The 13802-nt window shown below is 54.5% G+C and overlaps 3 protein-coding genes across 7 annotated transcripts; 1 reads left to right on the top strand and 2 right to left on the bottom strand.

Annotated features, from left to right (window-relative positions):
- Positions 1-960: 960 nt before the first annotated feature.
- Positions 961-2917, top strand: clrn1 (clarin 1). 2 transcript variants are annotated; one of them, XM_029843424.1, is made up of 3 exons: positions 961-1442; positions 2062-2154; positions 2506-2917. In XM_029843424.1, the coding sequence occupies exons 1-3, from the start codon at positions 1190-1192 to the stop codon at positions 2769-2771; spliced, it is 612 nt and encodes a 203-aa protein (XP_029699284.1). In that variant the 5' UTR covers positions 961-1189; the 3' UTR covers positions 2772-2917. The 2 variants fall into 2 exon arrangements, with proteins under 2 accessions (XP_029699284.1, XP_029699283.1); XM_029843423.1 differs by having other exon boundaries at positions 1975-2154.
- Positions 2918-3781: 864 nt separating this feature from the next.
- tsen34 (TSEN34 tRNA splicing endonuclease subunit) lies at positions 3782-7096 on the bottom strand. 3 transcript variants are annotated; one of them, XR_003889934.1, is made up of 5 exons: positions 6216-7096; positions 5775-5907; positions 5335-5613; positions 4324-4910; positions 3782-3849 (listed from the first exon to the last, which is right to left on the bottom strand). XR_003889934.1 is itself a non-coding variant. In XM_029843421.1 (4 exons), exons 1-4 carry the CDS (start codon positions 6468-6470, stop codon positions 4723-4725), a joined length of 855 nt encoding a protein of 284 aa, XP_029699281.1. In that variant the 5' UTR covers positions 6471-7096; the 3' UTR covers positions 4249-4722. The 3 variants fall into 3 exon arrangements, 2 of the variants coding, with proteins under 2 accessions (XP_029699281.1, XP_029699282.1); XM_029843421.1 differs by lacking the exon at positions 3782-3849 and having other exon boundaries at positions 4249-4910; XM_029843422.1 differs by lacking the exon at positions 3782-3849 and having other exon boundaries at positions 4251-4910; positions 5775-5904; positions 6216-7084.
- Positions 7097-8090: 994 nt separating this feature from the next.
- Positions 8091-13664, bottom strand: eif2a (eukaryotic translation initiation factor 2A). 2 transcript variants are annotated; one of them, XR_003889933.1, is made up of 17 exons: positions 13527-13664; positions 12857-12926; positions 12706-12777; positions 12497-12615; positions 12295-12394; positions 12147-12229; positions 11291-11364; positions 11071-11215; positions 10856-10972; positions 9794-9950; positions 9638-9722; positions 9141-9473; positions 8961-9065; positions 8779-8883; positions 8646-8711; positions 8300-8422; positions 8091-8261 (listed from the first exon to the last, which is right to left on the bottom strand). XR_003889933.1 is itself a non-coding variant. In XM_029843418.1 (16 exons), the coding sequence occupies exons 1-16, from the start codon at positions 13552-13554 to the stop codon at positions 8357-8359; spliced, it is 1725 nt and encodes a 574-aa protein (XP_029699278.1). In that variant the 5' UTR covers positions 13555-13664; the 3' UTR covers positions 8091-8356. The 2 variants fall into 2 exon arrangements, 1 of the variants encoding a protein (XP_029699278.1); XM_029843418.1 differs by having other exon boundaries at positions 8091-8422.
- Positions 13665-13802: the final 138 nt, after the last annotated feature.

The following is a 13802-nucleotide window of genomic DNA, read 5'->3' as shown; positions in this document are numbered from 1 at the left end:
AACCCTCTCTGGTCCTCACATCCTCTCCAGACCCTCTCCAGACCCTCTCCGGTCCTCACATCCTCTCCAGACCTCTGGTCCTCACATCCTCTCCAGACCCTCTCTGGTCCTCACATCCTCTCCAGACCCTCTCTGGTCCTCACATCCTCTCCAGACCCTCTCCAGACCCTCTCTGGTCCTCACATCCTCTCCAGACCCTCTCCAGACCCTCTCTGGTCCTCACATCCTCTCCAGACCCTCTCCAGACCCTCTCTGGTCCTCACATCCTCTCCAGACCCTCTCCAGACCCTCTCTGGTCCTCACATCCTCTCCGGACCCTCTCTGGTCCTCACATCCTCTCCAGACCCTCTCCGGTCCTCGCATCCTCTCTTAAAATGACAGCAGCAAAGTGGGAGGGAGCCAGTGGAACCAGTGTTCTTACCGATTCAGCTACTTTAACAACACAGGAGGGATGATGGCATGAGTGTAAACCAGAGTTAGTTATCCCTAGTTATCCAAGAAACCTGGTCGGAGCCTAGTTTGCACCTGTGAGAGCGAGGAAATAAAGGAGGTTTGATAAGGAGACGTGTTCCAGAGGGTATTCAGAGAATGATCAGGCACAACAGTGTAAGTTTAATCAATCCTGATAAGAAAATGGAGGGAAGTAGAAGATAAAGGGACGACCCAGTTCTTTCTGATGGGGGGCAGAAACGATGGTTAACACCCCGAAGAGGGTTTGACTAACTTATTACTAACCCTAACAACAACAACAACAACATGGTGTGATGGTCGCTGGGATTCACGCCTCTGAAAAGATGCAGCTCATTTATTTGCCTTTAAGCAAATGTCCCAAACTGATATTTTTCTTACAGAGTCTCTAAAAACATGGAAAATAAAAACACAGGATTAAAATGCGGGCATGTGCCACTTTGGCGCATGCACGCACACGCACACGACATGTTGCCGTTTTGGATCCACCCACAGACGGCGGATCTGTTCCCTCAGTGGATCGATGCCAAACACGGTGAAACGTCTTGTTGCCCTTCTGCCGGAAGAGGGCCTCCCCTGACCTCTGGTGCCGGAGAGCTCCTGGAGCGGCGGTGACGCGCGCTCGGCCCTCCCACCGGTCGGGAGGAGGAGACTGGGGGCTTTGTGGGGGGGTTCTGCCCTCATCCGGTGCTTCTGCCTCGACCCGCGGCAGCGTCGCATCATGCCGAGCCCACAGAAGCGGCTGGTCTTCTCTGTCTCCGGACTCTTGAGCTTCCTGTGCGCGCTGACCGCCGCCGTGGCCACCGGCCTGCCGTCCTGGCTCAGCGGGACCGTGCTGTGCCGGACCGGAGCCGAGCTGGTCAACGCCACCGGGGCGGAGCTGGACAAGTTCCTGGGCGAGCTGAGCTACGGGCTTTTCCACGGCGTCAGGGTGAAGCAGTGCGGCCTCGGAGGGAGAGCGTCCCGCTTCTCATGTGAGTTCTGCGCGTGCACACCTGACACACAGGTAGACGTGCAGAGTGACGTCAGCACACGCCGCGATATTCGAGAAGGCGCAACAGCCATTCATTATTGAAGGTTCCGAGGGTCACACCTGAGGACCCTGTGGAGTGGATCCAGTTTCCAGGTGCTGCTCACCTGCACCAGACCAGCTGAAGAGGAAAACCCAGTAAAGCCCAACTGGTAAAGGCTGCTGGAAACTGGTCGGTTCCGTTTGTGTTCCCAGTTCGTGAGAGAAGTGGGAGCCAGTAATGAGTTTTCTGCCTGACCGGACACAACCAGCACCGGAACAAAGGCGCTCTGATTACATTTGACACACACACACACACACACACACACACACGCGTGCGCATCCATAAGTGTGTGTCTGTCTGAATGTGTGCATCCATGTGTGTAACGGACCTGGACGGTTCCACTGTCCCGGCCTCTCGTGGTCCATCACTGAACTGGTGCGAATGGGCCGTTGGTGCTGGTTTGGCTGTGGAATGAGCAGACTATTGTCTCCAGTCTTCTCAGAGCTGCTGACTGTCATGCCCGCCGGCCTCCATGTCACTGTCATCTTCTTCTGTGGTGTCGTCATCCTTCTCTCCTCAGCGGCCACCGGCTTCTTCTTCTTCAATGCCTTCGGGAGACCGTATGAGATGCTGCAAGGCCCCGTGGGACTTTACCTGTGGACCTCCATCAGTGGTGAGATGGGTGCAAACCAGGGGGCAATTGTGTGTTGTGGACCCCCAAACGTCTCCATAAAGGGACCTTCTGGACCGATGGAGAAGGGAAGATAGAGCAGACATCCAGATACATACTAAAGTCAGTAGGAGTCCGTATTATTTAGACCCTAAAACGGAGCCAGAGAGGGTTCGGCAGGTTGGGTGGAGTCAGTTAGGGTGGAGATGAGGCAGCTGTGGTCCAGACAGAACATGAACATGATCTCTTTAAGGTGGCACCTCACTGGAAGGCTCAGGACCATGTCCTCATGTTCAGGGGGAGGGGTCTCACAGGTGTCTACACAGGTGAAACCCTGGTGTGTTGCTTGTGCAGGTCTGTGCAGCTGTCTGGTCCTGGTTCTGTTCGCGGCCGAGGTGAAGCTCCACCATCTGTCCGACCGCATCGCCAACTTCAGCGAAGTGAACTTCACCTTTGAAGCTTACAGGGAGCAGTATGATCGGTGCTTCTGGCTCTTCTTCCTCATCTTCCTCATCCACGGACTCAACCTGGGGCTGATCCGGCTGACGGGGGTCCAGTTCCACTTCCACAAGCCTAAAGAGCTGGATCCCAGTGGGGGGGCGGCAGACCTCATGTACTGAGGAGATCCTGAAACACTTCGTCACTTCCGGCCTGAATTTTGTGTAAAAGTCGAGTTTTTCCAGAGTTGAGGAAGATTCTGGCTGTTTAAAGACTATTTCCTGTTTCTGATGTTTAAATAAAGAAAATAAAAACCCTGTAAACGTCAGCTGATCGCACGCGCCCTCCAGCAATCCCATAATATCAACACTCTGAAGCTGCGCTCCACGCACATTGGCGCACGCACATTGGCGGTGCTGGTACTGATGATGTTCCCATTAGACGAGCAGGAACCAGTGGGGCGGCCCAGTCCTCATCACGGGTCAGGCTGAGAACTGATCGGACCGGAGTTCTCCAACGGTCGGACACGGAACCCAAAGTCCCGATAAGTTGATCAGACCGGCATGAACGCGCGAGCGTCGTGCGCGACGTGTTGAAGTGACTCGATTGTTCTCGGTGCACAACTGCGCTCACGGAGCAGAGACTCGAATTCGACTTCGGTCTCTAAAGAATCGGTTTTCTGCGTCTCGCACTCGGAAACGCTCCTCTCTCCTGGGACTCGTGCTCGTGCCCGTCCCGCGTGCCAACACTCATCTCATACGTACCGGAGGGGCGTGCGCAGAGCCGACGTGCACGGATCCACGCAGTTCCAAACACCAGGTTTCAGGCCGATATCGGTGCAGGTCTCTGTTAGCTCCTGTTACCCGCAGCTCATCAATACTGTGGCTCATTAGCATTAATGAGGCTCACGCATTAACGAGGCTCACGCATTAACGAGGCTCACGCATTAACGAGACTCACGCATTAACGAGACTCACGCATTAACGAGACTCACGCATTAACGAGGCTCACGCATTAACGAGACTCACGCATTAACGAGGCTCACGCATTAACGAGACTCACGCATTAACGAGGCTCACGCATTAATGAGACTCACGCATTAACGAGGCTCACGCATTAATGAGACTCACGCATTGACGAGGCTCACAGTTGCACCTTTGGACCGATTAAAACCAAAAACTCACACCAATTATTGTCGTGATGCCTGAAATCCTTTAATCACTCTGTCAACTGTGTGATCAATGTCCTGCAGAGGTTCACCTGTGGCTCACCTGAGGCTCACCTGAGGCTCACCTGAGGCCACCCGTGGCTCACCCGTGGCTCACCTGTGGCTCACCTGAGGCTCACCTGAGGCCACCCGTGGCTCACCTGTGGTTCACCCGTGGCTCACCTGAGGCCACCTGAGGCCACCCGTGGCTCACCTGTGGTTCACCTGAGGCCACCTGAGGCCACCCGTGGCTCACCTGTGGTTCACCCGAGGCCACCCGAGGTTCACCCGTGGCTCACCCGTGGTTCACCCGAGGTTCACCCGTGGCTCACCCGTGGTTCACCTGAGGCCACCCGAGGCTCACCCGTGGCTCACCCGTGGTCCACCCGTGGTTCACCCGTGGCTCACCCGTGGTTCACCTGAGGCCACCTGAGGCCACCCGTGGCTCACCCGTGGTCCACCCGTGGCTCACCCGAGGTTCACCCGTGGCTCACCCGAGGTTCACCCGTGGCTCACCCGTGGTTCACCTGAGGCCACCCGAGGCTCACCTGTGGCCACCCGTGGCTCACCTGAGGTTCACCTGAGGCCACCTGGGCGTCGCCACTGCCAGCACACAGGTGACCACGCCTGCAGGTGCCCATAAATGTGTCCATCAGACAAGATCAGGTGTGTCACCGTGAAGATGAGCAACAGTTTCAGCTTCCACCACTAATCCCTCCTCCCGGTCGCCTCGTTTTGGACGTGGGAATGTTCCGGCGTTCCCGCCGACCCCGAGCGGCAGAATGAGGTCACATGACCGAGTGGATTTATGCTGCGACCTCCAGAACACATAAAGTCAACCAGGCGTCCAAAGGTCACGACTGCGTTCTCCTGCCGCCAGGCGGGGCTGAGAGGCGGTGGGCGGGGCTAGGCCGCGGTGGGCGGGGCTAAGACATGCCACTCCACTGCACGGAGGTGTACAGAACGTCTGCGTCTGGTCCTGCTGAGCACAGAAGAACCGTCTTTTTCACGTTGGACCCCAGACGAGCCACCGCCAGGATGTCCAGCACACAGACGGACTCGTCCGCAGACACACACACGGCGATGAAGTGGGCGTGGAAGCGCAGAGGGTCACCTGGCGAAGGAAACAAGGTGTCGGTTTCATCCTGCAGGTTAGAGATGGGCCGATGGGGCCACCTGGACCGGCTGATAACGGATAGATTTGGACCTTCTGGACCGTCACGTTATTCATGAAACGAACGAGGGAAAACAGGAACTCAAATCCTGATGGTTCCGGTGACCACACAGATGTTCCGGTGACCACACAGATGTTCCGGTGGCCACACAGATGTTCTGGCCATTACACAGATGTTCTGGTGGCCACACAGATGTTCTGGCCATTACACAGATGTTCTGGTGGCCACACAGATGTTCTGGTGGCCACACAGATGTTCCGGTGGCCACACAGATGTTCCGGTGGCCACACAGATGTTCCGGTGGCCACACAGATGTTCTGGCCATTACACAGATGTTCTGGTCGCTACACAGATTCTGCTCACCTGGATACACCAAGAAGTCTCCACCAAACTTTCCTGCTGAGGTAAGGTAGAAGCCCCGCCTCCTCAGGTCTCTGAACACCTGGTACCTGTTGGCGGAGCGAGGATTCTGGTCTCTGATTGGCCAGTCGGCCTGCAACAAGGCCCGGGACTCGGAGCAGTGGGCGAGCCCGGCCCTCGCCGTGCTGAGCTGGACCGCCATGGCCGACGGGGGAAAGCCAAAGTTCTGCTGGGCAGCGTGCAGCCGCTCCTGCAGGGCCCGGTCCAAACTGACCTCCGGACCTGAACAGGTGAGAGGGGAACAGAATCAACAACTCTGACTGGGAACACGGAGCGCTGTTAGCAGCTGTTAGCAGCTGTTAGCAGCTGTTAGCAGCTGTTAGCAGCTATTAGCAGCTGTTAGCCAACAGCGCTAACGTCACGAGTCCTGATACGGGACTCACCTGTGGGGGAGGCGGTCCTGACCCGCAGGAGAGCCGACTTCTTGTCCTCCAGAGCCAGAACTCTCTGCTCCTCATAGCTCCTCTGCTGCTCCTCCTGGTGCTGCCTCACCTTCAGCTCTACGTCTCCTCCCTGCTAACACAACGCTGGTTAACTGGTTAGTTACCTGCATTTGGCATCACTAATGTGACTGAACATCCCACACAGCTGGGATGTTCATCCATGCTCAGGCCCCTGACCCCCGACCCCTGGCCAGGTAGGGCGTGACTGGTGGCCGTGCACGTCCACGAGCCCCCGGTGTGGGGCCCCCAAACCAGCATCAGTGTCCCACTGAGGGTCCCCAGTTGACATTTCCACGTCTGAACCGGAGGCTCCGGGGGCTGCGGATCCCCCCCCCTGTACCGGACCCCCCTCCCCCCCCTCACGGGCACGGTTGAGCTCACCTGGTCACGCGCAGGTAAGGCGCCAGCAGCGTGCTCCTCACTCAGGACTCTCTCCTCCTCGGGCAGCAGCAGCAGCGGTCGGCCCAGTCGCAGGTTCTGCCGGGGGGTCCGGGGCAGCGACCCGAGCAGGGTCCCGACCAAAGCCCGAGCCCGGACAGAGCGCAGGTCCTCCAGCCTCCACAGCAGGGGGGCAGAGTCACACAGGCTGACCCCCACGGCAGGAGGACGGGGCGGGGCCCCCTCTGGTTCCCCCATAACCGGAAGAGTTTTTACATAATAACGTCGGTGGACGGTGGTGGGGTGGACCTGGAGCCGTCTGTTGCTGCTCGGTGCTGCCGGAGGACCGACGCACGCCGCTCCCGGATAAACCCTGAAGAACAAACTACAGACGGACGGAGTGGCTGCAGAACTGACGGAGTGGCCGCAGGACTGACGGACTGGCTGCAGAACTGACGGAGTGGCCGCAGGACTGACGGACTGGCTGCAGAACTGACGGAGTGGCCGCAGGACTGACGGACCGGCTGCTGTTGTCGGTACCAAGCGCGCGTGCAGCAGCGAGCCGCTCTGCTCTTCTTCGCCTCTTTATTGCAGCCTCCCGGGCAGCATTAGCGCCCCCTACCGAGCCGGATGTAGAACTAGACCGTCTCGGTCTGTCGTCTTTCAGGAAACATTAATCAACCCTCAGATCCTCCCGATTAATGTCGCGTGGAAACAAAAGCACGCCTAAAATAAGTCACTGTTCTAAAGCCTTCATGCACGTGCGGAGCGACTGCGTCACGTCCTCAGACCCTCATCAGCAGAGATGGGGAACAAAACTCACTTCCTGCCCTCTTTTCTCACCTTTAGATATTCACATTCTAAACTCAGACCAGGTTTCCATTGCGGGGGGGGGGGAGGTGCTGGGGGGGCATTGCTCGTCTTTTCTATCCCTCCCTCCTGTGTGTTATTACCATTGTTATTAACTAGTAATGATCCCTACAGCTTTGCTCCCAGGAACATCTCCAGTTCCCCCAGTCTGACCTGTTTGTTGGGGTGTTTCTCTCAGTGCTGGGGGGCACTCCCCGCGGGGGGGGGGGTCTCCCAGCTCCCAGCTCCACTTTGGTTCTTTCAGTCTTTTTTAGGGTGAACGAGAAAGTTCCATTCGTGCTCTCAGGCTTCCAGCGACCCTTCAGGAGCTGGACGAGAGGATCCGTGACCCAGGAAATCAGCTCTCACACACACACACACTCTCACACACACACACTCACACACACACACTCTCACACACTCACACACACACACTCTCACACACCCACACACACACACACAGGTATAATTGAAAGCCTGAGACTCTGCAGACACCTCTGCAGGAACTCGAGAGCTTGTTTGCTTCTTTTCCATCCTTGAACCTTCTTTGATCCAATATTCTGGGACCTGGGGGGACGTTTGACCGTCGGCCGCCTGTAAACCATCACACCTGTAGCTTATACCTGCATCACACCTGTAGCATATACCTGCATCACACCTGTAGAATATACCTGCATCACACCTGTAGCATATACCTGCATCACACCTGTAGAATATACCTGCATCACACCTGTAGCATATACCTGCATCACACCTGTAGCATATACCTGCATCACACCTGTAGCATATACCTGCATCACACCTGTAGAATATACCTGCATCACACCTGTAGCATATACCTGCATCACACCTGTAGCATATACCTGCATCACACCTGTAGCATATACCTGCATCACACCTGTAGCATATACCTGCATCACACCCAGACAGTTGTGTTCTATCTTAAACAGGTGTAACCTGGTGTAACCTGCTGCTCGGGGTCATGGGGGGTCGGGGGGGTAAAGTGAGAACATAAAGGCCTGATCCAAGTTTCCTTATCAGACGTCAGTGTTTATTGATTTATTGGCTGATTGATCCGGTTCCGCTGGCTAAGCTAAGCTAAGGTTGACGTACATCAGGTGAGCGACTCGCTCGTTCCCCAACGATGGTGACCGGGCACGACCTCCAGGAACGCCGTGAAGAATTCAGCACGTCACAAGTCCGGGTCATCAGAGCCCAGAGCATCATCAGTCACACGTAATATTCTGGGAACCGTGCACGTGAGCGTCCACGATGATGCTTGAGGGAGCGGCTCTTTAAGGCCGGATCTCCAGCTCCTGCAGCTCCTGCAGCAGCTGCTCCTCCTTTTGGATCTTCTCCAGCTGGACACACACGCACACACACACGCACACGCACACACACACGCACACGCACGCACGCGCGTGCACACACACAAACACACACACCCACACACACGCACGCACACGCACACACACACACGCACGCACACACACACACACACACACACACCCACACACACACACACACACACACACACACACGTCAGATCAACGATGATTAACCACTGAGATCCCTTCCACACACCTGGTTCTTCTGCAGCACCTCCCCTGACGCCTGCATCTCCTTCAGCTGGTCGATGGCCTTCAGTTTCTGTGAGACATCAAGGAGTCAGTCACACAGGTGAATCCACCAGGGCGGACGCACCTGTGGGCGTCACCTTCTTTATGTTCTTCATCTTCTTGTCAGACTCCGGCTCGCAGGTGTGCAGCTCCGCTCGGCTCTGAGCCGCAGGAGGAACCGGGGCAGCTGCAGCTTTGCCCTCCTGAGGATTGCACACGTGACACCTCTGTTTGGACCCACGGCGCCAGAATCGGATCGACCCGTCAGGCGGGACCTCACCTGTCTGGCCGCTTTCTTGGCTTCTCGTTTCTTCTGGTTTTTAAGCGCTACTTTGGACGGAACCTTTCCTCCAGCTCGCAGGTCCTGCGGAGGCTCTTCCTCTTGCTAACAGGCACACAACACTGACGATGTCAGCAGTGACGTCACAGAACAACACCTGGTTCTGACTCGGTTCCTCACCAGTCGGGCGCTGGGCTTGGCCGGCAGGTGTCTGAGGGCGGGGGGGCGGTACGCCTGCTTGACCGTGGTCTGGGTGGTGCCCAGCTCACTGGGGGCTGACTGGTAGCTGATGGCCCGCTCGGGGAACACGCCCTCTGGAACGGGCTGCCAGCACACCTCCCACAGCTCCGAGCCCGCCGCCACCTCATGCTTGTGCAGAACCGAGCCGGTGTAGTGCCAGATCCGGAACCCGTTGCTCACGCGCAGCCTGGGAGAACACGTGGCTGTGACGATGTGCTCACCATCAGGACACCAGGAGAAATGTGTGGAGTCCTGCGCTTGAGGTTTGGACACCTGCAGGGAGAAGGGTTCCAGGAGTGTGAGGACAGGTTGGTGAAGGAGGAACCAGGGGAACCACACACACATCAACCCTGCAGAACCCTGCAGAACCCTGCAGAACCCTCCAGCAGGCAGGTACGCTGGGCAGGTACGCTGGGCGGGCCCGGCCCATCACTCACCTGTTTGTATTTCTTCAGGTCCCACACCTCCATTTGACCCTGAAGGTTCCCAAATCCAGCCAGAACCAGGATGTGACCCTGCGGACTGAAGACAGGATCGGTGTTTGTGTCTCAGGTCAAAGGTCAAGGGTCTCTGCTGCCATGAAGCGTCCTCACCTGTAGTACGCAGCGTTTCGAGGTCCAGTTCCAAAGTCGAATACCGGATCGCAGTTCAAGTTGTAGATGGTGGCTTTGGCCGGCATGAAGCCGAACACCACGCAGAACTGTGAGGAGTTTGGACTCCAGGCCACGTCGTAGATGGGTCCGTTCTTGGCTGTTTCCCAAAGCAACAGAGGGTTCAGCACAGAGCAGGAGACCACGCAGGCGTTCTGTCTCCAGAACAGGAGCAGAACTCCAGAACAGGAGCAGAACTCCAGTACAGGAGCAGAACTCCAGAACAGGAGCAGAACTCCAGTACAGGAGCAGAACTCCAGTACAGGAGCAGAACTCCAGTACAGGAGCAGAACTCCAGAACAGGAGCAGAACTCCAGTACAGGAGCAGAACTCCAGAACAGGAGCAGAACTCCAGTACAGGAGCAGAACTCCAGTACAGGAGCAGAACTCCAGAACAGGAGCAGAACTCCAGTACAGGAGCAGAACTCCAGTACAGGAGCAGAACTCCAGAACAGGAGCAGAACTCCAGAACAGGAGCAGAACTCCAGAACAGGAGCAGAACTCCAGTACAGGAGCAGAACTCCAGAACAGGAGCAGAACTCCAGAACAGGAGCAGAACTCCAGAACAGGAGCAGAACTCCAGAACAGGAGTAGAACTCCAGAACAGGAGTAGAACTCCAGAACAGGAGCAGAACTCCAGTACAGGAGTAGAACTCCAGTACAGGAGTAGAACTCCAGAACAGGAGTAGAACTCCAGAACAGGAGCAGAACTCCAGAACAGGAGCAGAACTCCAGAACAGGAGTAGAACTCCAGAACAGGAGTAGAACTCCAGAACAGGAGCAGAACTCCAGAACAGGAGCAGAACTCCAGTACAGGAGTAGAACTCCAGAACAGGAGCAGAACTCCAGTACAGGAGTAGAACTCCAGTACAGGAGTAGAACTCCAGAACAGGAGCAGAACTCCAGTACAGGAGCAGAACTCCAGTACAGGAGTAGAACTCCAGAACAGGAGCAGAACTCCAGAACAGGAGCAGAACTGGAACAGCTAAAGGGTGCAGAACTCACGGAGCTGGACGGCGGCCGTCTCCCCGTTGGTGGCGAGGTAATGCAGCGTCTGCTCGCCGTAGTACGACGCCCCGGTTTTATCAACGTCCACGCTGGCCGTCACCAGAACCGCCGTGCCTGGAGGAGCAAAGAGCCTTTACGAGGCGCCACGGCAGCTTCCTGCGTTACGTGGTGATTCTGGAAACACGGCGGGGAAAGTGGCGGCGTGCCGGCACCTTTGTGGTTCCACTGCATGTCGACCTTGTCGGCCTTGAAGAAGCTCTTGTTGGCCAGCGCGGCGGCGGGTCCGGCCAGCGCCGGGTACTGGTACAGGCGCACGAAGGACGGCGCTCCTTTAGTCCCCGGGACATACACGGCGACCTGCAGGCCGCAGAAGCACAACCAGATTTTCACGGCCTTCCTGCGAGGGCGGGGGATATTCTGGGATGTATTCACCTTACAGGGCTGGTCTCCAGGCGACAACTTGAAATCAGAAACTTTCTGCATGTGAAGTTTGTTGGCAATCGTGTCTGTGAAAACATGAAAATAACCCATAATAGCAGCAGTGGCGATCACAAGGTGCAACATTAGCAGCTCGTTAGCATCCTGTTAGCAACCAGCACAGAAGCCCCTTTGGCACCAAATAGTTGCAGGGAGTCAGTTCTGGAAGGGGTCGGACTCCCTCCCTGGAAACCGCTCTTCACTTTCTTTTACATTCAGAGGAACTGAACGACAGGCGAGAAAGGTTCCTGCTCCAGAAATGTCCCATCGTGACCTTCAGGGTTTCAATTTACCAGGCAAACGCTTCAAATTTTGCTTTAATGCCATCAGAATTTAGCCAGTTTAACATGATAAGTGATGATTTTAATGAGGTTTTCTATATCCTATCCAATAATATGGCACAATCTTTGCAGTTTGAATAAAAACCCTGTCAAAGCAAACTTGAAAATTCCCTTAACAAGTTTCGGTCTTCGACATTTAACTTTTACACATTTGAGCAGGAATTAAAAGTGAAGGAGTCTGTTTAACAGTTTTTACCGTCGCTGACGACCCAAAACAAACTCCCAAGACTGTAGTTTGAGGCTCTGCAACTCTTCCTCATGGATTTGATGGATCAATCAACTCTTGATCAATTAAATTTGAAAGATACTGCGAAGCATGAGCGGCCGAGAGCTTCAGGCTCATGTCTGGGAGCGACGGTCAGAAGAATAAATGAGTTCTGGGTTTGTTACAGCAAAATTCCCTCCGGTGCTAAAGGGGCTCGTCTGCTCGTGACAGCGCCCCCTAGTGGCCCGGATCAAGGTTTCCTTACTGAAGTCGTTGTTCTCATAGAAATGAAGTTCATTGTTGACGCTCCTCACACAGAGCTGCTCGCCATCGGACCAGCTGGGACACCTGTGCACACCCACACACAAAGTGTGAAACATCTGTCTCGCCGCTTGCACGACTTTCACACTCACCAGGCCTCCATCTTCTTCTGAAACAGAGCTTTGATCAGCTGACCGCTCTGCACATCCCACAGCTGGAGATTGGCTTCACCCTGAGGACTGCTTGGAGTTTCTGGAGCACACAGAGCGGGACAGTCATGACCCTTTCATCAACGTTCCCTTAAAGATTGTGGATATAAAATGTGCCATGGCCCCTCTCCATCTGTGAACTCACTGCTATACACCTGCCAGGTGACCAGAATAGTCCCCCGTGGAGAAAAGTCCAGTAGAGACGTCTTCGGGAGGTCAAATCTTGACACGACAGAACCGTCGGAACACTTGACCACGGCGACGCTGCGACAGACAGACAGAGCAAATCCCTCTTTAAATTAACCTGATAACAGCTCTCCAGTAATGGATAACTAATAAATATTCATTCATTACTCTTGACCGTTGCACCAGCTGAACAGTGTCCCATCTCTGCTGAAGGCTAAACACCTGCTGGCTTTGGAGTCCCTTAGAACAGAGAGAGAAAGAGACTGAATGAAGGAGTTCAGAGGAACGCTGAAGCCGAAGGTCAAGGTGAGCTTTTCACCTGCTGAAGCCTGAATGCGGCTCACAGAGCGGCGGTCCGTGGAGCAGCGACGTTCCAACTGATCCTCGCACTGATTGAGGGTGAGAACACATCAACAGACATCTGAGTTCCTTTTGTCACGGCAGCTTCTGTTGTTCTGGTTATGGAGCTGATCACTAACTGATTCACCAACTGCTCAATATAAAGTGTCAAGCTCAATGCTGACACTCGTCATTTAAAATGACTGCTTTATTTGATCATAAGGAGGTAAATGCAACGTTTAATCTCATTAAAAGTTTAAAATAAGCCACTATATACTCAATCGGCGAGTTTTACACCAGGTTTGACCTGAATTCCAGCAGCTACTGTTAACAGCTTCCGAAAGAGCTACTAACAGACGCATTTCTATCTCTGCTCCACTCATATTACACCAACAATGTGCTTGATTCGGAATTCCTTCGTGCGTCCATCGGGCTTTTTCTGGTAGTTGGAGTTGCAACGCGTCCGTTATGGTCCAGTATGAACTAACCACATGACATGCTGGCCTTTATTATACACTTTAGCTCAAACTCTGAACATTATCGGAATCCTTATAAACAGCTGACGTTTGGGCTTCAGTCTGTCGTCTTCAATCTCTAAAATGCGTCTGTGATTTTAGGTAAAATCGCCAAAGAAAAGTGAAATTACCCACCTGCCAGAAGCGGAGCAGGCGGCGCCATGTTTTGTTTACCGGAAAAGGAATATCTTCTTCCGGAAATGCGTCAGAAACCTGTGGGCGTATCCTTCAGTGCCACATCAGCATACAATCGGTTCTTTTAGGACACGTATATCAAAATATCTAAAAAATTAAATAAAATCAAACTGTCGGTATTTTAATTAAAACAACAATCAAAAAAATTCAACGAATGAGGAAACTGGCAATTTTACAGCTGTTCAATGTTTTGCTTTAAATTCCACAAATAAGTAA

Source organism: Takifugu rubripes, chromosome 11 (genome assembly GCF_901000725.2).
Source record: "Takifugu rubripes chromosome 11, fTakRub1.2, whole genome shotgun sequence".
Classification (NCBI taxonomy): Eukaryota; Metazoa; Chordata; class Actinopteri; order Tetraodontiformes; family Tetraodontidae; genus Takifugu; species Takifugu rubripes.
This window is presented reverse-complemented; position numbering and strand designations above follow the sequence as displayed.

Coding starts and splice junctions, on each gene's coding strand:
- clrn1 (XM_029843423.1), top strand. CDS start 1,190: ATGCCGAGCCCACAGAAGCGGCTGGTCTTCTCTGTCTCCGGACTCTTG. Junction 1,443..1,974: donor GAGAGCGTCCCGCTTCTCAT/GTGAGTTCTGCG, acceptor TATTGTCTCCAG/TCTTCTCAGAGCTGCTGACT. Junction 2,155..2,505: donor CCTGTGGACCTCCATCAGTG/GTGAGATGGGTG, acceptor TTGCTTGTGCAG/GTCTGTGCAGCTGTCTGGTC.
- tsen34 (XM_029843421.1), bottom strand. CDS start 6,470: ATGGGGGAACCAGAGGGGGCCCCGCCCCGTCCTCCTGCCGTGGGGGTC. Junction 5,908..6,215: donor CCTTACCTGCGCGTGACCAG/GTGAGCTCAACC, acceptor GCGTTGTGTTAG/CAGGGAGGAGACGTAGAGCT. Junction 5,614..5,774: donor CAGGACCGCCTCCCCCACAG/GTGAGTCCCGTA, acceptor TCACCTGTTCAG/GTCCGGAGGTCAGTTTGGAC.
- eif2a (XM_029843418.1), bottom strand. CDS start 13,554: ATGGCGCCGCCTGCTCCGCTTCTGGCAG. Junction 12,395..12,496: donor CACCTGGCAGGTGTATAGCA/GTGAGTTCACAG, acceptor TGTGTGCTCCAG/AAACTCCAAGCAGTCCTCAG. Junction 8,884..8,960: donor CCAAGAAAGCGGCCAGACAG/GTGAGGTCCCGC, acceptor TGCAATCCTCAG/GAGGGCAAAGCTGCAGCTGC.